The sequence below is a fragment of the Trachurus trachurus genome, assembly GCF_905171665.1.
Source record: "Trachurus trachurus genome assembly, chromosome: 23".
Lineage (NCBI taxonomy): Eukaryota > Metazoa > Chordata > Actinopteri > Carangiformes > Carangidae > Trachurus > Trachurus trachurus.
Genome location: NC_139912.1, coordinates 2,894,997 through 2,922,885, shown reverse-complemented (window position 1 = coordinate 2,922,885; position 27,889 = coordinate 2,894,997). Strand labels below are relative to the sequence as shown.

Below are 27,889 nucleotides of genomic sequence, written 5' to 3'. Positions count from 1 at the left end.
TTTGTTCTGAATAAGGGGCCTTTTCTGTCTCAACTGGATGAATCATCACTCTGTTTCATTCATAAACCTGTTGAATGTGTGTGTTTGCGCCTAACACACACACACACAAACATGCACACTAACACACACACTCACACACACGTACTTCTCTCTAAGCTCCGCCCCTCCCGCGCACAGACAGGGAGACCCGCTGATGAATAAGAAACATTCATTCACAGAAGCGACCGACAGACACCGACTCCTCTCTGAACTGTCTCCCAGCTGAAGGAGCGCGACTCTCGGCGCTGAGCCGCTGTTTGTCCCGGTGCTGTGGTTCGGTTCGGATCAGCTGCAGGTAAGACAAGTCCGTATTGATCCGCTACTGTCTTGTTATCGGCTGATAATCGATCAGCTGTGTCTGTAATATTCCCATAGGGTCTGTTAAAGCCACGGTGGGACTTTACTGTATCACAGCATAATATAGATTTATATAGTAGCCTAATCTATATGATATCAATATGTTGCTACTGAATATAGCCTACAGCAACATTCCTATAGTGCGTTCACTGAGAAGTGATCAAACATGTCCTTTGTTTTTTACTATTTCTATATTGTTTAAGTTGACATGAACTGACCTTCTCTATTTATTTGACTGACTATATTATTTCCACTCTGTAAAGACTAAACCTGTTTTTTTAGCTAAACTAAAGATCAACTGAACTCATCTCTGTCTCAGTAAAGAAGATAATTATATTATATTTATTTCTTTGACTAATGTTCAGTCAACATTCCTGAAGGACCAGTTTAAATGACAAGGGGCTGCTGTACGGCCAACATTAGCATTAAAGTAACTCATTTCATAACAGAATTTAAATGTAAACATTTAGCAAAAGAAGAAATTCTGATTCTGATTCAATTAAACTGAATATTATCACAGTTGATTCAAATGAGATTAAGTTTTCAGCCACAGTTTGGTTAACTGAAGAGACAATGATCCACGACTTGACTGACAGCGACGGTGGCACTAGCCTGTAATTACAGTTTCACAGCGGTTTAAACTCCTGCACAGAGAGTTGCACCCAAACGCACCGTGAGGTCGCACCATGACCTCCATCTTTGTTTTTTATTGACTTTTTGACTCTTTGTTTTCTCCTATGACAGGTCACACCGCTGTGATGTCATCGCTCCCTCAGCCCCTCCCCCTCCTCGTCCCCCTCCTCTTCCTCTTCCTCCTCCCCTTCCTCCTCTTCCTCAGCCCCGCCGCCGCGCTGGAGTTCCGTTACCACGACAACAGCGAGATGGAGCAGTACCTCCGCCAGGTGAACGCCTCCAACCCGGACATCACGCACCTGTACAGCATCGGCCAGTCCGTCAAAGGTAAACACAGACGATTTCTTCTTTTCTCTGATCAAATCAATTGATTAGTTAGTTAATTCATTAAAGGGATAGTTCACCCAAAATCGAAATTTCACTTCTCTGAGTTACAGGGGGTCTTGGCGTAGCAGTGCATGTCCATATAACGGTTGCAAATGGATACCAACTGTCTTCGTAACAAAAAGACACACCAAAAAACATCCAAATACCTCCATGCTGCTCGTATGTAATGTCCGTCTTGTATTGAAGCCCCGAAATGCGAAATTGTCCCGAAAAAAATTAAATAAGTCTATATTTCAAGCTTGTTTTGGAGTGGAAAATTAGTGAAATTTCAATTTTGGGTGAACTATCCCTTTAATTGGTCGAAAATAGTGAGCAGTCTTTCTCTCTTCTGATTGGCTGTTGACTGTTTTCCGACTGAGCCAATAAAAAACAGAGCAGATTTCAGAATAAAACACTCAGAGAAACCAAATCCTGCAAAGTTGTTGGATGCATGTTTGGGTCCAGGTGGTGAGGAGGGGGCGGGGCTTTGTTGTGACATCACAAAGTCACAAGAATCCTGACGGATTGTTTTAAAGGGATACGTCACTCAAAATCAATACAGTAATTCACCCAATCATCTCCTCACCGTCATGCCAAAGAATGGGTTTGGAGAACTTTCAGAGTCATCAAAACTCTTTAGGAGTTCCTGGGCAATGGATTTTCATATAATGGCGGTGGATAGAGTTCACTTTTGAATGCTCCAAAACACACACTATGAAACATCCAGATACCTCCATACTGCTGGTCTGTACTGACCCAAGTGTCCTGAAGCCGCCACATGGAAAAGTTGTTGGGAAAACATTAATGTGATCTCTGTTTTTATCCTTGTTGTAGCAGCAGCTCCCAGTGGCTGCGTGAGATTTGCTGCCAGATGTTCGTTGGTCGTTGTAAACCATTGAATGTACGATGTAAACACGGAAGAACATCTCTCGCGGCCACTGGGAGCTACTGCTACAACAAGGATAAAAACAGAGATCACACTTTTCCATGTGGTGGCTTCAGGACACTTGGGTCAGTACAAGTGTCCTGAAGTCACAGTTTCCCCACGGGAGTTGAATTTCAACATTTTAATACGTGAAATTTCTTGGTAATGATTTACTTCTCACATTTTCATATGTTTCCAATGGAGAATAATGGGATGAAAAGTGGAAAAAATGCAATGCTGAGGTCAAAGGTCCCCTAAAGGTCACCAGAGGTCAGACACCAAAGTGGTTCCACCTCTGAAATCAAACTTTGGGGTCTGTACAGTAGATGAAATGGTGAAAGTTTCATGCTTTATTCAGATATGAGCTGATATCTGCTGCACTACAGTACAGACGAGCAGTATGGAGGCATCTGGATGTTTCATAGTGTGTGTTTTTAGTTGTCCAAACCCTTCCTTGGCATGACAGTGAGTAGATGATTGGTGAATTATCGATTGATTTTGGGTGAAGTAACCCTTTAAGGCTCAGTTTCTGTATCAAAGGTTCTGATACTCTAATAGCCAATAATCAAGAGTCAGTAGTAGCTATTTATCCTGAATGTGAAGCTTCTCATTTCACACACACACACACACACACACACACACATGACACACACGGTTAGACAGCAGATGATGGTTGACTAATCGCCATAGCAACCGTGACACTGACCGACTGTGTGTGTGTCTGTTGGTGTCTGTGTGATCATATGACACGACTGTGAACGGAGGTTAATTTAATCTGGGACGACTTAATCTGCCTTGTCACACACACGCACACACACACACACACACAAAACACACACAGACACACACACACACACACAAACACACACACACATACACACACACACACACAAACACACACACACACAGACACACACACACACACACAAAACACACATACTAGTTGGATGGCGGCCAGCTGGTGTCCTAGATTAGCTCAGATTAGTGTGTGTGTGTGTGTGTGTGTGTGTGTGTGTGTGTGTGTGTGTGTGTGTGTGTGTGTGTGACTTGCTGAGACTTGCTGAGCTTCATTCGCTCGCTGCAGCTCCGTCTTATTTACCTGTGGTTGTGAAGATGGAAACTTTAACTTCACTGTTGCTCAGTTAATGTAAAAAAAAAACCCTCCTATACACACACACACACACACACACACACACACACACATGCATACACACACACACACACACACACCACATTCCCGAGGCTACAGGTTTTTGCGAGAACGACGACGACCTGGTTAATGTTTTTCTCTGTGTAAATATTAACTTCAGTTCAGTCGAGTCGTTGAACTGTTGGAAGGATTTATCATCTATTCTACACGGTGCGTTTGAGGTCGGCTCGGAGATCTGAGCGCTGCAGCCGTTCACCACGTGTCACCGTGTCGTTGTGTTTTTACGCCGATCAGAACCTGAATCTGCTGCAGAGTCGTTTGTCGCAGGCGTGAACAACAAAGTTTAAAGGGTTTTTGAGGAGATTCTGAAAAACCAATTCAGAGGGGGGCGTCTCTTTATTTTTTATTGATCGATTTACTCTCATTGGTTAATTATTATTCATTGATCAAAAGAAAACGGTTAAAATGCCAAAACACAACTTCACAAACTTTCAAATCTTTGTGTCAATAAGGGGAAATCTGATGAGATCGACCGTATAGGACATTTAATCGGATTTTACAGCCTCCATAAGGCATTTTTTAATTCGATATTGCTTAAAGGAGAATTCCGGCCATTTTTTACCCCTAAATCGTTGTCCTGATGGTCACCCAGTGTTGGTTGGAGTTAAAAACCTGACTAAAATTGATGCAGGCAAACCAGAGTTACACTATGGCTACCCGGCGCTAGGGATAACCTTAGAGACACCACTGAACTCATATAGTGTACAGTATAAACAGTATAAACTTTGTGTTTTTGCATGTAGTCACTCACCTCAGATAGCCGAACTCTGAAACATCCTGGAAAGACATTACTATCCCATCACAGAGCGCCTGCTCTCCCCGCCACAGAAACTAACACTTTGTCCTTGTTGTGATGATTTCTTTACTAAAATAAACGGTGGAGCAGTGCAGTGGTAATGTCCAAAATATCTCCGACCATTTATTTTTGTAAAGAAATCATCACAACAAGGAAAAAGTGTTAGTTTCTGTGGCGGGGAGAGCAGGCGGATAGTAATAGTCATATATTGTATCAACACAGCGAGGTAAATGCAATGCACTTGACTGCATAGAGAAATGACCTATTCTATGTAGTTCATCAATTTTTCAAGGCCTTTTCCTCTTGCTCTCTTGAACGCACATGCATACAGTATACGTACAGTACAGTATGAGTAAGTATTTATATGCACGTCGCACAACCTTAAAAAGCTGCAAAATATTATCCATAAAAAAACAAAACAGTAAGTAAGTAACACCGGGTGACCATCAGGACAACGATTTAGGGGTCAAAAATGACCGGAATTCTCCTTTAATACGAATAAAAACGTGTGTGGATGGAAACATGATGCAGGAAACTGACTCGTGGTGAAGCGTCACATCTGCACACATCATCATCAGAACAGGGAGTGTTGGTTTGTCTCTACATGCAGCAGCAGCAGCAGCAGCAGCCTCCGCATTACACCAGCCTTTTACCCATGATTCATAGCAACAGTCTCACTGGGTGCAGCTTTAAGGTTTGTTGTTGTTTCCTCTGAGTGTGAAGCATCAGAAACATGCAAAGTGTTTTCAGCCAAATGTAAATTATGTAAATGAATGAATGAATGAATGAATGAATGAATGAATGAATGAAGCTGAGTCCTGTCTCTCTCTCTCTGTCTCTCTCTCTCAGGTCAGCAGCTCTGGGTGTTGGCTCTCGGTCTCAGCCCTCGGCGTCACACCGTTGGCATCCCCGAGTTCAAATATGTGGCTAACATGCATGGAAACGAGGTGAGACTCACACACACACACACACACACACACACACACACACACACACACAGGGGAGCCGGCCCCTCCCTGCTGACAGGAAGCAGGAATAAAAGGAGACTAAAGAGATCAACATAAGCCATTCACAGTCAGACAAACTCCATACATACTGCTGTATCCAGACAACAGACCGTGTGTGTGTGTGTGTGTGTGTGTGTGTGTGTGTGTGTGTGTGTGTGTGTGTTAGAGTGATAGTACGATGAGTCAACATGGAGACAGTTTTATAAAACAAACCTATGGATTCATGAATGAAATGGAAACAAGAGGCTGCAGTAACTGACAGGAAACACTCACACACAAGAAGAAAAAAGAAGAACTGATGAAACAAAACCAGTTTAGTTTAGTTTAGTGTGTACAGGTGCATCTCAATGAATTAGAATATCTTGGAAAAGTTGATTTATGTCAGTAATTCAGTTCAAAAAGTGAAACTAATAACGTTATATAGATCCATTCATGTCTTTATTTATATCTTTCTTTTAATTCTAATGATAATGGCTTCATTTAATGAAGAACTAAAACTCAATATTACAAGAGACCAATTAAAAAGCATTTATAATATGGAAATGTTGACCTTCTGAAAAGTACGTCCATCTATATGCTCTCAATAATCTCGACACGCGACCAGGCGTCATTGCGTTTGGTGGGAACACGCTGTTAGAGGGAAATTCAGAGACTGCTTGATGAAAAACTGTCCCTGAAGGCAACGCGCATCAGCGGTTTTGCATGAATTTACCTTGAAAACAATTCTGTCTTTTTTTTAAATAACACTGTGTTATAAAAATGGCGCTCAGGGCTTTGTCTTGGCGTCACATCCCGCTTTGACTATGCCCAGTCAGCACAGAGTAAACCTCAGGCCCCGCCTGGGAGTTTTTCTGGGCCGATCTGAGCATCTATAACTACCCCGAGGCAGGAACTCCTTTCAGGGCCGTAAAAGTTCCTGCCCTTCAGGGTCAGTTTCCTGCAGCGGAGACGCTCCTTCTGTTGCTCATTCCACAGATGCACGATTCCTACAAGTTGTATCTCGTTATAAAGACGACTCATCAGGCTTTCCAACAATATAAAATACAACACCAATTGAAAGCATATTTTTTTGTTTTGTTTTGTTTTTTGTAACCTGCAGGCCACCATAGTTTTTCTAACTGCCACTAAAAGTCTCACACACACTGGTCCTTATGTGACTCTTGATGTCATGAAAATCATAGGGAGGGAGGAGCAGAACTACCTTAAGTTGTTATATGAGAAATCACTGCTCAGAGAAGAACAAAAGATTTTTAACAACTCGACACACATCCTCAACCCAGAGTTTGATGTGCTGCCCTCAGGTCGAAGGCTCATAGTTCCAAAAAGTCGACTGAATAGATATAGGAACTCATTTATCCCTTCCGCCATTAAGGCACTAAACAATAATATGTAGCACTTTATGGCAGAACTGTAGGTTTTTGTTAATTTGACCAGTTTTACCTTTTTTTTTGTATAGTTTTTTTTATTGTTTTATTATTTTTATTATTTCACTCTTGACCATATAAGTATTTTTTATATGCAAACATTGTGAATGTAGCACTCACACATTTATGTACCGTTGGTTTTATTCTATTGGTTTAGTTTTTCTCCATGTCGAACCACTGCGCACATAGCACTTTAACTTAAGAGCTGCTGGTTTGATCAATTCTACGGATTTATTGATTTTATTGATTTATTTGTATAAGAGTGGAAGCACTCTTCACTGTTTTGAATGTGTGTTAAATGTGTGAAAGGACTTTGTATGAATGTCTTGTATATATTGTATTGTTTTGTGTATGCAGTGGCTCCGAGCCCAAAACAAATATCCCTTCCGGACAACAAACTACAATCCAATCCAATCCAATCCAATGTGTGAGTTTGCACAGTCGGTGTTTGGAGCCTCGGCTGCATCAGATCATGACACTTCACTGACTGTCAGGGAAAGATCGTGTCTCTGTAGCGGCTCTGCTGTCGTCAGCTGATCCTCATGAGGGAGTCCGCCGGCCGGTTCTCATGGTGGGAACGAACCTGTGAGCGGAGAGAAAATAAAGTTTAACTAACGTCTGTTTGGTGCTGCGGTTTAATAAAAGAACAAAAAACATTAAACCTGTCAGGACAGAGATCAATGGCTCAGATTATTGATAGTTTCCTGTAAAATAAAACAAAGGATAAATCTCCATAAGAAACAGTGCAAAAGGGAAACTGGCGAGGACCTCTGACCAGCATCTGGTTGCCCCGGCGACGGTCAACGCTTGATCACACTGCATGTGTGTGAGAGTCAATGGAAATGTCCTTAAATAGACAAGTCACGCCTGGACACACACACACACACAGTCAGCAAACAGAGTCAGTGGAGTGTGTCGGTTCAGAGGAAACTTCCAGAAAAAGGTCTTTTCACTGCGCGCGCGCACACACACACACACACACACACACACACACACTTACAGACACATTATAACAGCAGGAATGTAGCCTCAGTGGAAAAGTTGAAAAGGTGTCGTGTCGAGATCTTTGTCTTCCTCTGTGTGTGTGTGTGTTTGTGTGACCAGTTCCCAGAAAATAAACTTTCTGTGTCGCCAAGTTTGTTTCCTGTGACGCTGAAACGTCCACGGATCAGCTGTGACCCTGAACTGCACATGAAGCAGTTTAGAGTTTGTAAAAACTAGTTGGCTAAAAATTAAAGAAGAAATATGTATGGTAGCTTAAACAATAAAAGCTCAGTTAGCCAAAGTAATGAATGATGTGTGCGTGATGTTTTGCTGTGCGGTTTAGCCAATTTCTTCTTTTTTCTTTGAGTCCACATCCTGACTGTGCACCTTAATTTCATTGTAGGCTGCATGCATGTAGCCTACTATAATGACAGTTACGTATCTTAATCTTAATCTTTATTACAGTTAGATCACAAAAACAAAAATATTACAGTTAGCTAAAATGAATATAGTGCAGTTAACTAGCAAGAAGTAGGCTAATGTATGAATAAATAATGAATAGTTAAAGCTCCTACAAAGAACTTTTAACTCAATTTTATCGCAATATTTTCATCATGGCTGATACTGGAACAGGATCCACAGAGAGTAACACTACCGCTTTTGTCCACAGGGGGCGCCAAAATCAACACAGAAATGAAAGTTCTTTGTAGTTGATTTTAACTAAATGTAATAAACTATTTCGTAAGTTAGCTAACAGTAATAAATAGTTCAGTTCTAACAGGGTATGCTCAGTTAGTAATGAAAAAATAACTCAATTTATCAAGTTAAATGACTTTGTCCCTAGCTAAACGAAGAAATGGGTCGGTTAGCTAGCAGAAAATAATCAATAGGCTACATATCTCAGCTAGCAAAAGAATAAATAAGCAAAAATACAGCACGTGCTTTCACATCGGAGTCTCCAAACCAGAAACGTCTTTAACAACACCGGAAAAAATTCACTAGATTTGTCGCTAGTCGCTTTTGACAAAAAAAAGTCGCCAAGAGGGGTTGGAAAGTCGCCAGATTTAGCGAGAAAGTCGCCAAGTTGGCAACACTGTTGAGAACTCTAGAAATCAAAAACATCTTGCGACTGATCAAAGATGGAGATCTACGGTCTGATGAGCTCAGCAGTTGTTCATTGTTTTGACACTTTCATTCAAGCATTTTACAAGTGAAGAAACAGCGCCATTTATGTCGACACGGAGCAGAAAGAATGAAACCAGACGACATTCAGTTTCACTGTTTACATGCACTGCAAAAACTCAAAATCTTTCCAAGAATATTTGTCATATTTCTTGTCAAAATTTCTCATTTCTAGTCAAAACTGATTCCTTTCCACTTAAAATACGACTCATCACCTAAAAATTAACTTGTTTTTAGATCATTTCACTTCTTTCAAACTAATTTTCACTTAAAATAAGTAGAAAAATCTGCCAGTGAAAGCAAGTTTTTTGTGCTTGTAATAAGAAAGAAAAACTTGCTCCACTATCAGATTTTTACTTACTTACTTACTTTACTTATTTCAAGTAAAAATATGCTTGAAAGAAGTAAAAAGTGTCTTTTTATGTGATTTTACGTATAATGAGATTTGTTTTGACTAGAAATTACATTTTGACTAGAAATAAGACAAATTCTTGGTAAGATTTTGAGTTTTTGCAGTGTGATGTCATTTCAATTTCTTTCAGATTAAGAAAATGTTTATTCCACCTCTCAAATGAAATTATGTATTTGTTTTGAACCTGTTTATTCTGATTGAGCTGTTTATATCGAGCATTTAAAACCGATTCTAATCAGAATATTTGGCTCCATGTACTAAACCAAGCGATTGATGCAGTAAAATGAAATCATGAATGAGTGTTGGTGTCCCCAGAGGATGAATCCCAGAGTCGTCGCCCACTCAAGAGTTTATTTCCCAAAAGTATCATGGGAAATCTCCACTAGGTTGTAATGGTGTGACTTAGTACAGATTCTCATGGATCCCAGAGGATCGATCCAGATTTAAACAATGCTGATGAACCTCTGGTCACATACACCGAGTCGGCAACCAAGGAAACGTCACTTCCGGTCAGAGCCGTGGGGGGAAAACAAACCGATTCCCCCATAGACATACGTGGTGAAAACGCAGCATTTTAAACCTTTGTCTAACACTTGTCCGCTGTCATGTCTTAGTTTGAATCACTTGTATCTGCTGACAAAGAGCTAGATATTAAAAAACTCATCACGATCCAGGTCGATTGTTGTCCGTACATTTTAAATATTGGCTCTTTCACAGTCAGTCACATCCGTCTGTCTATGGAGGAACTGTTTGTCTTCCCCCACGGCTCTGACGTTTAGGTGTTCCCTTGGTCGCCACCGGCGGCTCTAGTAGACACTCGGAGACGATGCCTAAGAGTTGTTGTGTACCATTTTGCACCGCAAATAAATTGAAAAACCACAACCTGAACTTTTATATCTTACCCAACCGTTTCCTTGTTTACCGACTCGGTGTAGGCGAGATGTGACTGACTGTGAAAGACCCAATATTTTAAAATGTACGGACAACAATCAACCCGGATCGTGACGAGTTTTTTAATATATAGCTGTCAGCAGATACAAGTGATTCAAACTAAGACATGACAGCGGACAAGCGTTAGACAAAGGTTTAAAATGCAGCGTTTTCACACGTATGTCTATGGGGGAATCGGTTTGTTTTCCCCCCACGGCTCTGACCGGAAGTGAAGTTTCCTTGGTTACCGACTCGGTGTATAGGCCTAGCGTGTGTTTGAGTCGCATGTCACATGTTCTGTTTTTAGAAAGGCTGCTGTTTGTGTAGGAAAAGGTGTTCGGATGTTTTGCTTTAAGGCATATGGAGTTTATACATATGGCGTCCGGCGGGAAACTGTTGTTTGGCTGAACTCACAGGAACTCACAGGAAACAAACGGCTTCCACGCCACAGGGCGACGGAGAGTCAAAGCCTCAGAGTGTGAGAGAGAGAACGTGCAACTGCTCGTCTCATTCTGACAGAAAGTGCACAGTTGCGGCGGCTCAGCAGCAGGAATGCAGTTTGTCTTGATGGAAATAATCTGTTTGACTTTGACTTTAACACACGTCAAACTACACTGATCCAGGATCTGAAAGCTTTAATCTAATCTCACCGCTTTGAAATGCAAACATTTAAAATCAAATGACAACAAAAAGACACGAGTCACAGACCAAGGTGTGTGTGTGTTTCTGTGTGTTTGTGTGTGTGTGTGTCTGACAGCTGCTCCACAAACAAACTCTCCACTTCACCTGAACCACAAACTGATTTGTTCTTATTTTTAGCATATTCGCGGTCGTGGTATCGTTGAAACTCAGACTCAGCTGTACGAACCTTCAGTGATGAGCTGATGGTCAGAGGTGAAACGGTACAGTGAGCAGGAAGTGATCACATTACCATGATCAAAGGACTCACAAAACACAACGTGACAACCCTGAGGGCAGCGGACACACGCTCACTTTGACTTGAAGATGAGCTGATGACATTTCAGAGAGCAAAGGCCAAAGGTCAAAGTCAATGTGACCTCAAACACAGCTCACAAGTTCAAACACTGACTATGAAAACATTTTAAGATTTAAAGGGATAGTAAATAAAGTGGCCCATTGCCATAATCCCTATAGCCATAGCAGTAGGGTCGTTACCTTTAATTGTCGGTGCAAGATATTTTTAGAACGGCGGAGCAGAGCCGTGAGCTGCTCAGAGCTACGCTACGGAGGCTCATTATGGGATTTCTTGGTTTTCCTCATCAAACTCATCAAATACACAATCCAACAACTCCACAACGCTCTGGTGGACAAGTTGTGACCTGCACATTCACCACGCTATGAGATAATAACACAACGTTACCAGACAGAGTTGTTTTAGAGGGAAATACTGTACATGCAAAACTGCTGATGCACGTTGCCTTCAGGGACAGTTTTTCATCAACAGTCTCTGCATTTCCCTCTAAAACAACTCTGTCTGGTAACGTTGTGTTATTATCTCATAGCGTGGTGAATGTGCAGGTCACAACTTTGCGTTGTGGAGTTGTTGGATTGTGTATTTGATGAGTTTGATGAGGGGAAACCAAGAAATCCCATGAGCCTCCGTAGCGTAGCTCTGAGCAGCTCGCGGCTCTGCTCCGCCATTCTAAAAACAGCTTGCACCGACAATTAAAGGTAACAAACCTACTGCTATGACTATAGCGATTATGGCAAATGGCCTATTTGCCAAAATGTTGAACTATCCCTTTAATGGAGGAGGAAAAACTTCAACACATCACAGAGTTCACAGATAAACTGATGTAACGAGGAGCATTGAACGCCTCTCAACACTCATCTGATCACAGATGCGTATATGAGTGTGTGTGGTCGGGAGGAAATGAGGGCGAGTCGAGTTTCCTGTGTTTTCCAAGGACACTCAGCTCCAAACTCCAAACTGTAGATACACACTATGTACACACACACAATGTACACACACTCACTCAGCTGTGTTATTGTCTATAGCTCCTTTGATCACATGAACTCTCTTAGAAACTTAAACATCAGTGATGAACGACCTCATCCTCCCTCAATACGTTGATTAACTACAGTTTAACAAAGACTAAGCCCTGTAGTTGTTTGTCAGTAACCATGATCAGATCTTTGTGTCATCGCGTAGGCTATTGCTTTCTACAAAACCATATGATAATTGATCCGTAAATTGATTAAAGTAAAGATATCAAAAACGAACAGCTTCGTCGTACAGTGATCAATACGTTCAGATCAGCTCCGTATTCACTTTAAAACTCTGGAACATGTCGATCATCCGTCAGCTGCAGAAACTAAAGAGCTTCAACTGATAGATAGATAATAAATCCATTGATTTTCACTTTTGATTAATTATTTAGTCTTTTTAAAGGGATACTTCACCCAAAATTGATAATTCACCAAATCATCTACTCACCGTCATGCCAAGGAAGGGTTTGGAGAACTTTCAGAGTCATCAAAACTCTTTAGAGTTCACTTTTGAATGGTCAAAAACACACACTATGAAACATCCAGATACCTCCATACTGCTCGTCTGTACTGACCCAAGTGTCCTGATGCCGCCACATGGAAAAGTTGTTGGGAAAACATTAATGTGATCTCTGTTTTTAGCCTTGTTGTAGCAACTTTTCCATGTGGCGGCTTCAGGACACTTGGGTCAGGACAGACGAGCAGTATGGAGGTATCTGGATGTTTCATAGTGTGTGTTTTGGACAATTCAAAAGTGAACTCTATCCACTTTGATGACTCCGAAAGTTATCTGAACCCTTCCTTGGCATGACGGTGAGAAGAAAATTGGTGAATTATCGATTTTGGGTGAAGTATCCCTTTTAAGAGACCCCGAGGAGTTTTCTTTTGGTTCTAAAAGAGTCTCATATTAATGTGGATGAATCTACGTTACCACTTGTTAATGGGCCCATTTTAGATAAATATATCGTTTTGTCTTTATAGTTATTTTCATATTATTATGGTCGACTCAGCATTTCCTAGTTTCGGTTTCCCGGACGCTGCCCGGTGGTTCATGGGAATAACGCCGCTGGATCGCTAGTTGACATTTCACCATGAGCGTGCAGGAGGCTCATGGGAAAACACTTTGCTTTCCAAAACTCCTAGTAGTCAATGCTAATTAAGCACGGAGTTCAAGTTTTTATCGTTGACTCAGTTTCACATCAATTTTACAACAAACAATAAAACACATTAACAGACTTAACAGCTGTTCTGTCTTCTCGGCAGTGCAGCAGCTGATCTGTACAGACTTGACACAGTTTTGACATTGACAATAAACCCTGACGCACTGAACACAACAACACATGATACTGTCCTGTGTGTGTGTGTGTGTGTGTGTGTCTGAAGGATCATGTGACGAGTTTAACAGTGAAGAGGTTTAAGACTCACAGTTGTTGTGGATCGGATTCTTTTATTGTGTTAATTTCTCTGGTTTTATTCACAATAATGAAGCACAGACACACACACACACACACACACACACACACTGGTCCTGTCAGAACAAACTGTTTCTGTGCAGCAGCAGCAGATGAAGAGGAAAAGTGGGAGAGACAGTTTAGACGAGTGATGGAGGGAAAGAAAATGACGGCCGGAGGCAAAGCTAGTCCCAACGTGTGTGTGTCTGTGTGTGTGTGTGGCGTCTTTGTTCTCCCACACACACACACACACACATACACACCTTTTCCCACCCTTCTCTCTTTCTCCCTCCCGAGGCGCTCCTTCTTTCTTTCCGCCTCTCCTTCATTCATTCCTTCATTCACAAACTCCTTTTCCCTCCTGACTCGCGGAGACAAACGACCTCGACCCGCTGACTCGTCTCTACGGGTCCGGTTTCAGTCTCATCTGCCGCCATGACTCATCAGGTCCTCGGCCGCGCCCCCGCAGAAACGTCACCTCACGTTAAACACAAAAAAAAAAATGATGTTGGGAAAGAAGTGAATGAATAAATGAATGAATGAAGGTTATATTCATATAGTTATAACGACACTATGCTTCATATTTTATCAATCATTCTTCCTACGTTGATGATAATTAGTCTGATATTTATAAACACAGTTAATCTCATCTATAATGTGTTAAATCTTTGTATTTTCACACTTTTTGTACATTTGTAAATCAAGTTTTATATCAATAACCATTAGATCTTTTATAAAATGTCAGTAAATAATGAACAAACTGTTAAGATCAGTGGTTCTCAATCTTTTGGGGGGGCAATGGACCCCCTACATATTTTATTTAGCAACCGTGAGGCAAAAAAGTCCCAAACCAACTTGATAGAAATAGAAATATCCTTCTTAATTGCATCATTACATATTTATCAACAGCTCTGAAGGCAAATAATCAGATTTCAAAAGTCGCTCCTACACTATCCATTGCACATTGGTGACTTTTACACCAACTTCCTGTGTGATATTTGAAATATTTCACAATAAAAGCCCAATTAATGGAGACTGTCCACTGAAATGTTGAACACAGGAAGTGTTGAGCTTGTAGTCACGGTGTAATGCAGTAAATTTAAAAAAAAGACAAGCAAGAGTGAATAAAAAAAACAACCGTTAAAATACGACCAAGTCCCCATTAAAACGTATGAGATTGGAAAAAATGCTAATTGGGTTAGCTTCTGCAGTTATGAGGCAATAACGACGGCTCTGGTCACTATTTTAGTAAAAATGATAAATATCTGTTAAAGTCACTCAATAAAATGATATTTCATTGTTTTAAGAACCTGTTGCAGTTACACCACTGGTTGAGAAACGCTGATTTAGACATGAACTGAAGGTCAAAGACGGAGTTCATAGATGTTTTATGAACATTTATTAATACTAAGATTCATGATTAATGCCAATATTTAGGCTACTACTTGTTAGTTAAGTCTTTAACTTTAATAAGAGTTAAATCAGTGTTTTGTGCTGCAGAGTCAAACATTCAACACACAACAGACCCAGAGTTAAACATTTATTTATAAGTGTGTTTATAAATGACACATTCTTTGGGTCAATGCTGGAAAAATGAAGTATTTAATTATTATAAACAATGATTAACTAATGTTTAACAGTGTGTTGTTATTATTAAGTGTTTCATGGTCTCTTGTTTGAGTTTCTGACCCATGTGTGTGTCTGTGTGTGTGTGTGTCTGTGTGTGTGTGTCTGTGTGCAGGTTCTGGGTCGGTTTCTGATGCTGCAGCTGATCGACAGCCTGGTGCGCGGTTACCATGGCAACGAGACGTGGGCGCTGCAGCTACTGAACAGCACCCGCATCCACATCCTGCCGACCATGAACCCGGACGGTTTCGATGAGGCCGGCACACACTGTCAGTTCAGCCAGGGCAGGTACAGACACACACACACACAACACAACACAACACACACACACACACACAACTACACACAACTACACACACACACAGTTTCTGTTTATCTAGTTTCAGTGTTTCCAGGCGGATCCCTGCTCCTCTATGTGGGAGTTAAGAGTCTGTTTCTCCTTTAGTGTCTTAGCTGCTTCACTGACTTTAAAGGGATAGTTCAACATTTTTGCAACTTTTGGCCCATTGTCAGCGGTTTTGCATGAATTTACCTCTAAAACAACTCTGTCTGGTAACGTTCAGTTATTATCTCATAGCGTGGTGAATGTGCAGGTCACAACTTGTGCACGAGAGCGTTTTGGAGTTGTTGATTTGTTGTTGTTGGATTGTGTAGTTGATGAGATTGATGAGGGAAACCAAGAAAATTCGTTCTAAAAACATCTTGCACCGACAATTAAAGGTAACAAACCTACTGCTATGACTATAGGGATTATGGCAATGGGCCAATTTGCCAAAATGTTGAACTATCCCTTTAAGTGTCAGACTAAGATCAGGAGGTGGTGGTTGTTGAGACCAAACATGGAGCTAAAAGCTAGCAATTAGCTAATAATAATAACTTTATTTATACAGTATAGCACCTTGACAAAAACACATAGGAACCAAGAAGATGAAATAAAGAGCCATGAAAACATAAAAGTTAAAACAACACAAGCACCGAACAACAAACTGAGACCAGGAGGAACCAAACTAAGATGTAAAGATGCAGTTGAATGAGATCAAAGTTAGAAAAAAATAAAAAAGGAAGAATATGAGATAAAGAGACGTATAAATAAAAAAAAGAGTTTGAACAAGTGATGGCATATAAAGTAAAACTGTAAGAGCAGCTGTGAGATAAAACAAGACAAAAAGTGAAAAGGAAATAAAACAATAGGCACAAATAAAACAGATGATTGTGAGAGTCATACAAATTGATAAAAAGAAACTAAAAAAACAAAAGTAAGAGTTCAATAAGACTGGAAATAAAAGATGATAGAAGACGACATCACATAAAAGTCAGTTTGAAGAGATAGTTAAACATTTTGGCAAATTGACCCATTGCCATAATCCCTATAGTCATAGCATTAGGTTTGTTACCTTTAATTGTCGGTGCAAGCTATTTTTAGAACAGCGGAGCAGTTACAATTAAAGGTAACGAACCTACTGCTATGACAATAGGGATTATGGGTCAATTTGCCAAAATGTTGAACTATCCCTTTAAAAAAGTGACTTAAAAGACTGAAGCCTCGACTTTGGAACAAAAAGGAGAAACACTGAACAGATAAAACAACACAACAGGTCACTTCAGTTCATCTCTTTTCAGTAGGTGTAAAGAAAAATTACAGTTACAGTTACACAGTTAAATACTGTAGTTTTCCTGTGGGACGTCTGCACTGCTACGGCTAAGCTAACAGAGCCGCCTGTGATTGGCTGCGACGCTACAAGTCATATGAGCCGTGAACATGAGTCACGTTGACATGAGGGATGAAGGTTTTTAGATCGTTTTGGAAGATTTATAAAACACATTTTACACATTTCTGACTCATCACTCAACAACAAACTGTGTTTAAATTCTGATGTAACGATAACAAAAGATTATTACAGTACAACACCAGTGGAGCGCCTTCATTTTTGCAATGAACCGTGTGTGTATGTGTGTGTGTGTGCGTATGTGTGTGTTTCATAACAAATGTGAAAACGGGACTTGAAGCCTTTGGTCCGACATGTTTGTTGCCTGTAGACTAAACTATGTGATGCTTCAACGCCCAAAACACTGTGATAAGCAGGAAACCAGATGCACAGTGTAGATCTGTAACATACACACACACACACACACACACATAGACACACACATACGTACATACACACACACACACACACACACAGGTCACAGCCTCAGTCTAAACCTCTAAGTATCTAATTATAAAGTGTTTTGACGACTTCTAATGTCCCGTACAGGCGAGACTGCTGCGCGTCTTTGTGCATGAATTATATACAATGTGGGGACGCGTGTAATTATGGGGACGTACGTGTGTTTATGTGTGTGCGTGTGTGTGTGTGTGTGTGTGTGTGTGTGTGTGTGTGTGTGTGTGTGTGTGTGTGTGTGTGTGTGTGTGTGTGTGTGTGTGTGTGTGTGTGTGTGTGTGTGTGTGTGTGTGTGGTTCAAGTTGCCCATTACTCATGCTGTGAGTTTCAACAGTCTCATTATGGGATATGTTTGTGTTTGCGGTTCAGGTCTTACTCACCTCGTGGGGACGTCAGTGTGTTAAATCACCCTCATTACGGGGACCTCAGTCTGTTCATATGATGCAATGATGTATAATTAGATTTTATGGTGAACACATGGTTTACAGTTGGGTTTAGGTAAGTGGTAGTTATGGTTTAGGTGTAACACTTGGGCAACATACCCATACATCTCCACAATGCATCAATTTTAATGATGTAATACTTTCAAAAAAAAGAGGGAAGACCATAGAGAACCAATAGCAATGCTTTAATTTATCAAATGACTTTCAAGAAGCCAGAATGAAACCCTTTTTTGTAGACTTTCTCAAAGGAAACACTCCACTAAAACGGTCTGAAAACATAACTTCCTGGCCCTTTTTCATCTGGAAAAAAAATATTTACACTAATAGATTAGTAAAGTTTAATTTTTAATACTTCCTTGCAATTTATTTGCTTATTAAATAATGGATACTTGTTAAAATGCCCCTGTTGCTCGAAGGCAACAACAAATCATTATAGAAATTTGCAGTGTTTCCTTGAGGCAACAGTGAACCATTATGGAATCAACATTGTGTGTTTAGGTGTAAATATCATGTTCAAAAACACATCATTCATCATAATTGTGTTTTGATCCTTACAATAAATTAGATGTTGGTTGCTGTGAAGTAAACTTTAGGCTATTATGATGAGTATGAGGAAGATGAGAGTGAGAATCGGGATGAGGATGAGGCCAGTGAAGGTGAAAGTTTACAGAGACCGGTATTTCTAAAACAGTATAAGAGGCAACACATCCCAAAAGCTTACAAACATAATAATAATTTCTAAAAAATATATATATTTTTTAGATTATGTTTATTTAGTCTATTTTGAGAAATAAAAATACTCCAAACATTTTTTTCCTAACTGGTTTTGCTGATAGATTAACTCAATAATAACATGGATGTCGATGAAAAATGTCAGTCTCTGAACTTTTTCAAAATAAAGGTCCCTACTTTTGGATGTTTAAGTATGAGGCGCTGCATTTGGAGACGTTGATGTGGAGATAAACGTGTCGGCCCTCGGGGGGCCCCCACCCACCCCCCTAAGCACTGTCCTGCTGTGGCCTCCTGAGAGCTGCATCTGTCCAGTCCAGATGTGCAGCTCTGTCGTCCGTGGCTCTTCATGTCCACAGCTGCTGTGTAAATAAAGATGCGTTCACTTCCTGGACACAGTCAGAGGATCGTGGGAAACTGTCTCCAACTTAAGTGCCTTGCTAAAAGGAGCCTGAGCAGCAGCAGCAGCAGCAGCAGCACACAGAGAAAAATAGGGGTACAGAAGGGGGACATTTCTGTACTTAAAGGTACAGTTCTGTCCTACTGTAGCCTATAGGGCCAATTACTCTAGAGTACCTATGTGTACCTTTTGGGGGTAGAAAAGGCACATAAATGGCAAAAGGTACATATATGTACTCCTAAGGTACACGTATTTACGCCCTAAAGGTACATTATCAGAGACAGTGTGTTAGAAAAAAATAGTAGCTTAAGTAGGAAAGTAGGGATAAAAATTAAACATTCAACTAGTAATTATTTTGTAGATATATGTAATGGAGGTCTGCAGGTGTGCCCCAGTCACGAGGTACCAGTAAGGAGAAGGTCTTGGCGAAGCGGTTAGCATCGTCGCCTCCGGTGCAGGAGGTCGTGGGATCAACCCTCGCTCAGGGCCAGTCGCAGAGCAAACACACACACACCGGTTACATATATACCCAGGGTATATTATGTACAAGTAAATATTGTACAATATTGCTAGGTGCACAATACTACTGTACTTAAACTGGTACATTTTGAAAAGGTACAAAAATGTATCGGCACCAATGGGTACAAAATTGTCTCTAAAAAAGGTTCTATTTTTCTCTGTGCAGCGGCTCGTCTTGTCCCTCAATCCAAACACAGACCAAGTCATTACTCAGCAGGTCACTTAGCTACGGAAGCCCAGAGGGACAAGTGAACCGTTCTTTTCTAAATCTGGAGAGGAAATCAGCAAAATAAATGTATTTTTGCTTTTATTCCTACAAAATGTTCAACAAAAAAACAAGAAATAAAGGTCTGAGTTTATTTTTGTTGCTGTTTTTGGTCGATATAAACACAATCTGACGAGCTCTCTCACTCACGTCTCCAAACATTTTTTATTTTGTCAATAAACTTAATTTTTTTTTCTTTTTGTTTAAGGTTCAACTACAACGGCATCGACCTGAACAGGAACTTTCCCGACGCTTTCGCCGGTCTGCGAAGGCAACAGCAGCTTGACGAGGCGAAGAGGGAAGCCGAGGTACGGACACTCAGAGTCCTTTCAAAGTAAAAGCCCCTATCGGCCCTACAGTCAGTTCTATGATCTCTTGATAAATTTTTAAGTAGATTTTTTTTTTTACCTTAATATCAAACGTTATTAAATTTCCCTGGGTTTGTTTGATTGACACGTTGCAGGTCCGGGCTGTGATTGGCTGGTTGAGGACGGAGAGCTTCGTCCTCTCTGCGAACCTTCACGGTGGAGCGCTGGTGGCCAGTTATCCGTACGACAACAGCAACTCAGGTAAACGCACACACCCAAAGATGTTGTGTTTTTGTCTCTCAACACTTTACTCTCATGTCCTTTTGTCTCTAAACTAAACTAAACACACAAGTTCACCAAACACAACAAACTTCATTCCTGCCGAACCGAACATGGTGGTAGATAGATAGATAGATAGATAGATAGATAGATAGATAGATAGATAGATAGATAGATAGATAGATAGATAGATAGATAGATAGATAGATAGATAGATAGATAGATAGATAGATAGATTTACTTTATTAATCCCGAAGGAAATTCAGGTGTGGTCAACTGCTCACAGAGAATCAGTCACACACACATACGATAAAAACAGGTTATAAATATCTAAAAATAAATAATAATAACAATAACAATAACTAAAAACTGGAGGTTAGACTGGCTTGAGGACAAAGACAAAACCACACACAACAGCAGAAACAGAAACAGAAACAAGAAGGACAGAAGTGTTCCAGCACTTCTGCCTTTGGATTTCCCCCCACACCGCTACTTCTGCTACTCCTACTACTCCCCCTCCCGCCTCTTCCTCCCACTCAAGGAGTTGTGCAGCCTGATGGCTCGGGGGACAAATGACTTCGCATTGGTGGTGGTTTTCTGCTGAACTGAAACGTTGGAGTCACATTTTTAAATGCTCAGGTGAAATCTGTTGTTTCCCGACAGAGTTTCTGCCCTTGAATGCAGCAGAGTCGTGTTTCTGGGTGAATAAACTCAGATTCAAAACAACTCAAGTCAGAAAAAGAGTCGTTCTGGTCGTTGTTATTTCAAAGTAAAGTGTTATTGGGGCAGGTGGTTGGTGCACTGCTAAAACTCAAAATCTTACCAAGAATATTTGTCTTATTTCTAGTCAAAATGTCATTTCTGGTCAAAAACAAATCAAATTCTGCTCAAAATGAGACTCATCACATTTAAAAAGTAGCTTGTTTTTAGACACTTTTTACTTCTTTCAAGCATGAGAAATAAGTAGAAAAATCTGATAGTGGAGCAAGTTTTTCTTTCTTATTACAAGCACAAAAAACTTGCTTTCACTGGCAGATTTTTCTACTTATTTCAGTTGAAAATTAGTTCGAAACAAGTGAAAATTATCTAAAAAGAAGTTAATTTTTAAGTGATTAGTCTTATTTTAAGTGGAAAGAGATTAGTTTTGACTAGAAATAAGACAAATATTCTTGGAAAGATTTTGAGTTTTTGCAGTGTGTGACTCCGCCCCCTGCTGACAGGTGAGACACAGTGACAGACAGTAAAAAGGAAATTTAAATATTTAAATGAACCTTTATTCATCACAAAAACTCGACTGATGTGTTTTCTCCTTTTATCAAACTGATTCCACTCTTATTTTTGAAATCTAAAGTTCATTCTGCAGTTACTTCCTGTATAAAATCTGCTTTACGAATAAAGTTGCATTTATTATCAAACACTCAAATCAATAACTTCAATGTCGTCTGTTTTCTCAGGCAGCGAGCTGGTGGGCGGAGCCAGCATCGCCCCCGACGACGACGTGTTCATCCACCTGGCCAAGGTGTACTCGCACAACCACGGCACCATGCACCGCGGCGACCGCTGCGACGACACGGCGGCGTTCCTCGACGGCATCACCAACGGTTACCAGTGGTATCCTCTGATAGGTCAGTTAAGTCTTTACCCCATAGCCAGTTGTCCCACTGCACCTGAACGCAACATAATGCTGATAAAAACACAAACAAAGGGACAATAAAGTTTTAAACTTTATTTGTCTGTGTTGGATGAATTAATTAATTAATTAATTAATTAATTAATTAATTTTATTTTCGAACATGTATAAAAAAAAAAGAAGAATGTAACTATTTATACACACAAAAGAAAAAAAAATTATAAATAAAAATAGTGCCAAGACATAACAAAACACTGCACATTGTTCGAAAAAGGAGTGGGAAGAAGTACAAAACTTTTTTAATTTCCCACCCCTTTTTAACTAATCTTCAGTTTGTAACTACACATATATCCTTATCACTACATAATACACCTATATAAATATATACCATATATACACTTCATAAATCTCCATATAGATATATCATTACAAAAATAAAAATATACTATATCCTTAAAACGATCTCCATAAATGAATATATACCATATACACCATATTAGTTACAATATAACAATCAACACTGTTCTTGATTGGATGAAAGCTCCAACTTCCTGTGTGGACCCTGAACGCACCACACACTCCTCCTCCCTTCACCCTCGTCATAGCTTCATTCACCGATCGTTCACTTCAATCTGTCGATCAATTATTGACGAGGAGGATGAGAGAGTAAGGCGACACGGAGAAACACGATCAGTGCAACGGTCACCTGAACCTCCAGTCCGCGCTTTTATTGTGAAAATACAAACTGGTGTTTAAGCTTCTTGTCGTTCGTGTTGGTTTTAACCGTTTTCTCTGACTGTAAGTGAAGCAGTCAGTCATGATTCTATATGATCATGTTTATTGATTTATGATATTGTATTTCTTCCTGTTTCTAGTCGCCTTTAGATCTGTCATAATAATAATAATAATAATGATGATAATTATAATAATAAACTTTATTTATTTAGCATCAGAAAATCAAATCAACAACATGAGAAGATTATGTCATTTAAAACATATTTTATAGATTTTTTTTGTATCATTTCACCTAAACGGAGCTGTTTTCAAAGTAATTTGTCGACTCACTGGCGCCGCTGCAGCTGTGACATGTAGCCTACAGTTAGTATTATTGACTGATCGTAATAGTAACGCGTGTGTATGTATGTGTGTGTGTGTGTGTGTGTGTGTGTGTGTGTGTGTGTGTGTGTGTGTGTGTGTGTGTGTGTGTGTGTGTGTGTGTGTGTGTGTGTGTGTGTGTGTGTGTGTGTGTGTGTGTGTGTGTGTGTGCAGGTGGGATGCAGGACTATAACTACGTGTGGGCTCAGTGTTTGGAGTTGACTCTGGAAGTTTCCTGCTGTAAGTTTCCTCCGGCCAAAGAACTTCCTGCCGAGTGGACGAACAACAAGAAGTCGCTGGTGTCGTTCATCAGACAAGTTCATCTGGGTCAGTACCTGTCTGTCCGTCCACTGGGGATGTAACGATGTATTATGGTCCATCAGATCTCCGTAAAAACGTTTACACAATTACAATTACCGTTTGTATGTAAATTAATCCCATTATTTCAGTGAATAATCATCAGGATATATAATAATAACAGCCATACGTAGCTTGTAACGTAGGAATCTAGATCGAAATCACGGCAGTAAGAAAACAGAAAAATCATCAATATATGGGCGTATTTTGAAAAATCTGTACAATCCAACAACTCCACAACGCTCTGGTGGACAAGTTGTGACCTGCACATTCACCACGCTATGAGATAATAACACAACGTTACCAGACAGAGTTGTTTTAGAGGGAAATTCATGCAAAACCGCTGATGCACGTTGCCTTCAGGGACAGTTTTTCAGCAAGCAGTCTCTGTATTTCCCTCTAAAACAACTCTGTATGGTAACGTTGTGTTATTATCTCATAGCGTGGTGAATGTGCAGGTCACAACTTGTCCACCAGAGCGTTGTGGAGTTGTTGGATTGTGTATTTGATGAGTTTGATGAGGGAAACCAAGAAATCCCATAATGAGCCTCCGTAGCGTAGCTCTGAGCAGCTCACGGCTCTGCTCCGCCGTTCTAAAAATAGCTTGCACCGACAATTAAAGGTAACAAACCTACTGCTATGACTATAGGGATTATGGTGATGGGCCAATTCGCCAAAATGTTGAACTATCACTTTAAGTGTTAAGTGTCACCTCCTGTGTGTCTGTTTCCAGGGGTCAAAGGTCGTGTGTTTGACGGCTCGGGCGTCCCGGTGCAGAACGCCGTGGTGGAGGTCAAAGGTCGCAGGAACATGTGTCCGTTCAAAACCGACCGACATGGAGAATACTACCGGCTGCTGTTGCCTGGCAACTACAGCTTCACGGTAAACACACACACTAACACACACACACAGCGATGAAACCCGCTCTCATGTGACGTTGTTAAAGTATAGTGTATTTTCCTAACATTTTAGGTCTAACAGAAGGAATCTGAAGATTTTCAGTTTAATGTCTCCTGTTTTGCGGTAGTTGTGTCTGTCCCCGCGTCGCCACAGCAATGATGAATGGGAGCGGATTGAAGTTCTGCTGCTTAGGCTGTTTCCATCCCTCAAAGCCACAGACAGCGTCAGATGGCGACTCAAACATGCAGCCAGAAGTTTTTTTTTACTTGAAGCAAGTCAAGAGTTGATATTCCTGTGTTTATGACACAAACGGGAGCTTCCCACTGCACCTGAACACACCGAGCGTCAACTTGGGTCTCGAGACTTTGAATTAGATCTAGTTTTACAAACATGTCAGCTTGCTTGAAGTAAATAAACTTCTGGGTGCATGTTTGAGTCGCCATCTGACGCTGTCTGTGGCTTTGAGGGATGTAAACAGCCTAAGCAGCAGAACTTCAATCCGCTCCCAGTCATCACTGCCGTGGCGATGCGGGGACAGACACAACTCAGGGTTTCTGCGGGTCATTAAAAAGCATTAAAAGTCATTAAATATATTTTAAAAAATTAAATTAAATTAAAATTAAGGCCTTAAATGGCATTAAAAGGAATTAAATTCGATTCTCAAAGGCATTAAAAAAATGATTAAAAAAATTGATTGATTCATACAGTGAGATTTTGATATCATTACATCCCTATAGAGCACAAAGAGCAGAAAAATAGGGGGATTATACAGTTAATCTACAGTAAAATTAAACGTGTGTGAAAAAATGGAGAATTTTCTAAATTAATATTTTTAGGTGGTGGCAGGCTACTGTTGACTTTTCTTTTTCTTTTAATCGCTAGCGGCAAAAAACGGAATCGGCAGGTCAGGCTTTTTAAAAATTGGTGATTGGCCAGAAAATTGCAGTCGGTGCTGCACCCCTATTGGTGTGATAAACATGCAGAACCAAGTAATTGGGTAATGTGTATATAGGTAGGCATTAAAAAGCATTAAATTAGATTTGCTGGTACCTGCAGAAACCCTGCAACTACTGCAAAACAGGAGCAATTAAACTGAAAATCTTCAGATTCCTTCTTTTAGACCTAAAATGATAGGAACATACAGCCCTGAGTTGAATTCGCCCGGAATTGTCCTTTAACTCCTCCCCTCTGGTGGTTGATTGACAGGTGACGTACCCGGGTCACGAGGTTTTGACGGCGACCCTGAACGTCCCGTACGGCCCCGACGTCTACTCCGCCATGAAACACGACTTCCTGTTGAGACGCTCGCCGTCCTCGTCCTCGTCCACGTCGTCGCCCTCGGAGACCGACGGCGCCCAGATCAGCCCCTCCCCCACCTGTAACCACGCCGCCGTCACCATGCCGACGGGGGCGGGGCTCGGCGCGGCGCTCTGGGTCGTCGTGGCGGCGCTGCTCCGCTACGCGACGGACTGAAGCGGCGTGGAGCTCCGAGCTGACAAACGACACGTCCAGATGTTTCCATGGAGACGACGGGGACGTGACGGTGAAGAAGAAGAGCTGAGGTCGACTCGGTAACTGCTGCACGGGCCTCTTCACCGGCGGCCATCTTGGCTCAAAAAGCACACAGGTTTTTTTTAACCAACCAAGTAAAGACTCAGAATCTGGTTTCTGTCGGGACCGTGTGGTCGAATCCTGACGAAGACGGACACATCGTCACTCAGAGGAAATCAGATTTTATTTTAAGTTTTTATTTTTATTCACAGGAAAACACAGATTTTGTTTCTCTCAGATTTTTATTTACTTCAGATTTTTATCATCGTTACCAACGACTTCTCTCTTTCTCTCTCTAACCGTGTTTCCATCCACATGTTTTTATTCACATTAAGCAATATCGAATTAAAAATGCCTTATGGAGACATAAAAATTCAATTCAATGTCGTGAATATCGATAAACAAGTTAATACGGTCGATCTCATTGGATTTTCTCTTGATTGATACAAAGTTTATGCAAGAAATGATGATGGAAACAGTTATTTACCGGATAAAATGTGAGTTGTGATTATGTTTTATGTCAATTCCGCTAAAGATGAAGGATTGACGTCTTTCTATTTTGCGATTTAGTACAAAAATGAATGGAAACACCTTCGATATGATCGCAAAACAGCACATGTTGCATTATGCACAACTTTTTATTCGATTTATTTGAAGGTTTGAGATGGAAACGCACTTGTATCGGCGTTATTCGCATTAATATTTTTATCGATCTTCTATCGACATGTGGATGGAAACATGTTTTCTCTCTGATCTCCAGTTATTTCTCTTCTCTGCCTTCTTCATATTTGGTTTGTTTGCTCAGTGTAGTGGAAGTCCTCCTCTGCTTCGCTGCAGCTCCGTCACTCTGGTCGACAGTAACTCTGTTAGTTACTGCGGTAAAAGGTTAAACTGTGTCGGAGGACGATTGAGTTACAGCTTTGATTGACGGGTCGTCTGTTCACACCGATTCTGTCGGAGCCTTAAACCTCGTGGAGGAGAACTGATCCTGCAGGAAGACGTTGAATTGAGTTTGTTGTGTTTCTAAAGAGAAGTTTGTTTCGTCCTTCAAACCTAAAGTTTCTGTTTCTGTCGTTCGTTTTTCAAAAGAAAGAAACAAAAAAACAAAGACAGAAACACGTCGACACTGGACTGTAATTTTATATTAGAGCAGGAGGAGCACTTTAAAATTAGCAGGGACAGGAAGCTGTTTTTAGAGAGGGGAGGGGCTTAACCCAGAGGACGGGGTCTATATGAGGTGACACATGAACTGTTTGAGGTGCGTTTGATTTACAACACCAGAGGATCTCTCTCTCTGTGTGTTTCTGCAGTGACAGGAAATAGTTCTTTTATTGTGAAATATACAGTATTAGATTAGTTGTATGTTTTCTTGCCTGATTGATGCACTTTACAGCAAACACACACACACACACACACACAGCAGCTGCTCCACTTCAACACACAGCAACAAAACACTTCAGAGCAACAGATCAAACACACAAACATAAACAGGTCGACGTGTCAAATATGTTAACACACTTTAAATATTATAAACAAACAGAAACAAAAAGCAAACGAGACAAATCAGTGACTAAATACCAGGATCAATAAATAAATAGATAAAAAGGAAATAATAAAATCCAGTTTTAAAGTGAAAATATCTAAATAAAAGCACAAACATTTCCTCTCATTTAAATAAAAACTGTGTGAGAATAAAAGACGCCTCCCAGCCGCCCCCTGCTGGTCGAACCACAGAGGAAACTGAACTGTTGCTCTTAAAATAACGAAGATAAAAGAATGAAAACAGACCAATAAACACACCTGAGAGGGAATTAGAATAAATATTTTTTTTTAAATGATGTGAACTTTATTTTGAAAGAGTCTTAAGCCAAAATAAATAAAGTTTTGGAGTCACTGGTT

The 27,889-nt window shown here is 40.5% G+C and overlaps 2 protein-coding genes across 2 annotated transcripts in view; one reads left to right on the top strand and one right to left on the bottom strand.

The window, feature by feature from the left end:
- The window catches only part of dclre1c (DNA cross-link repair 1C, PSO2 homolog), a 476,875-nt gene that overhangs the window by 426,389 nt on the left and 22,597 nt on the right, over nt 1-27,889 (bottom strand). The window lies entirely within an intron of this gene.
- cpm (carboxypeptidase M) lies at nt 217-26,244 on the top strand. The gene is made up of 10 exons (XM_083999992.1): nt 217-334; nt 1,141-1,356; nt 5,176-5,273; nt 15,468-15,640; nt 20,079-20,178; nt 20,334-20,439; nt 21,912-22,082; nt 23,357-23,509; nt 24,273-24,421; nt 25,646-26,244. Exons 2-10 carry the CDS (start codon nt 1,155-1,157, stop codon nt 25,910-25,912), a joined length of 1,419 nt encoding a protein of 472 aa, XP_083856118.1. The 5' UTR covers nt 217-334; nt 1,141-1,154; the 3' UTR covers nt 25,913-26,244.

Bases quoted from the DNA above. Each gene is read 5' to 3' on its own strand.
- cpm (XM_083999992.1), top strand. From the start codon at position 1,155: ATGTCATCGCTCCCTCAGCCCCTCCCCCTCCTCGTCCCCCTCCTCTTC. The intron at 15,641-20,078 runs GTACAGACACAC...TTTTTGTTTAAG, and splicing joins TGTCAGTTCAGCCAGGGCAG to GTTCAACTACAACGGCATCG. The intron at 20,440-21,911 runs GTAAACGCACAC...CTGTTTTCTCAG, and splicing joins GTACGACAACAGCAACTCAG to GCAGCGAGCTGGTGGGCGGA.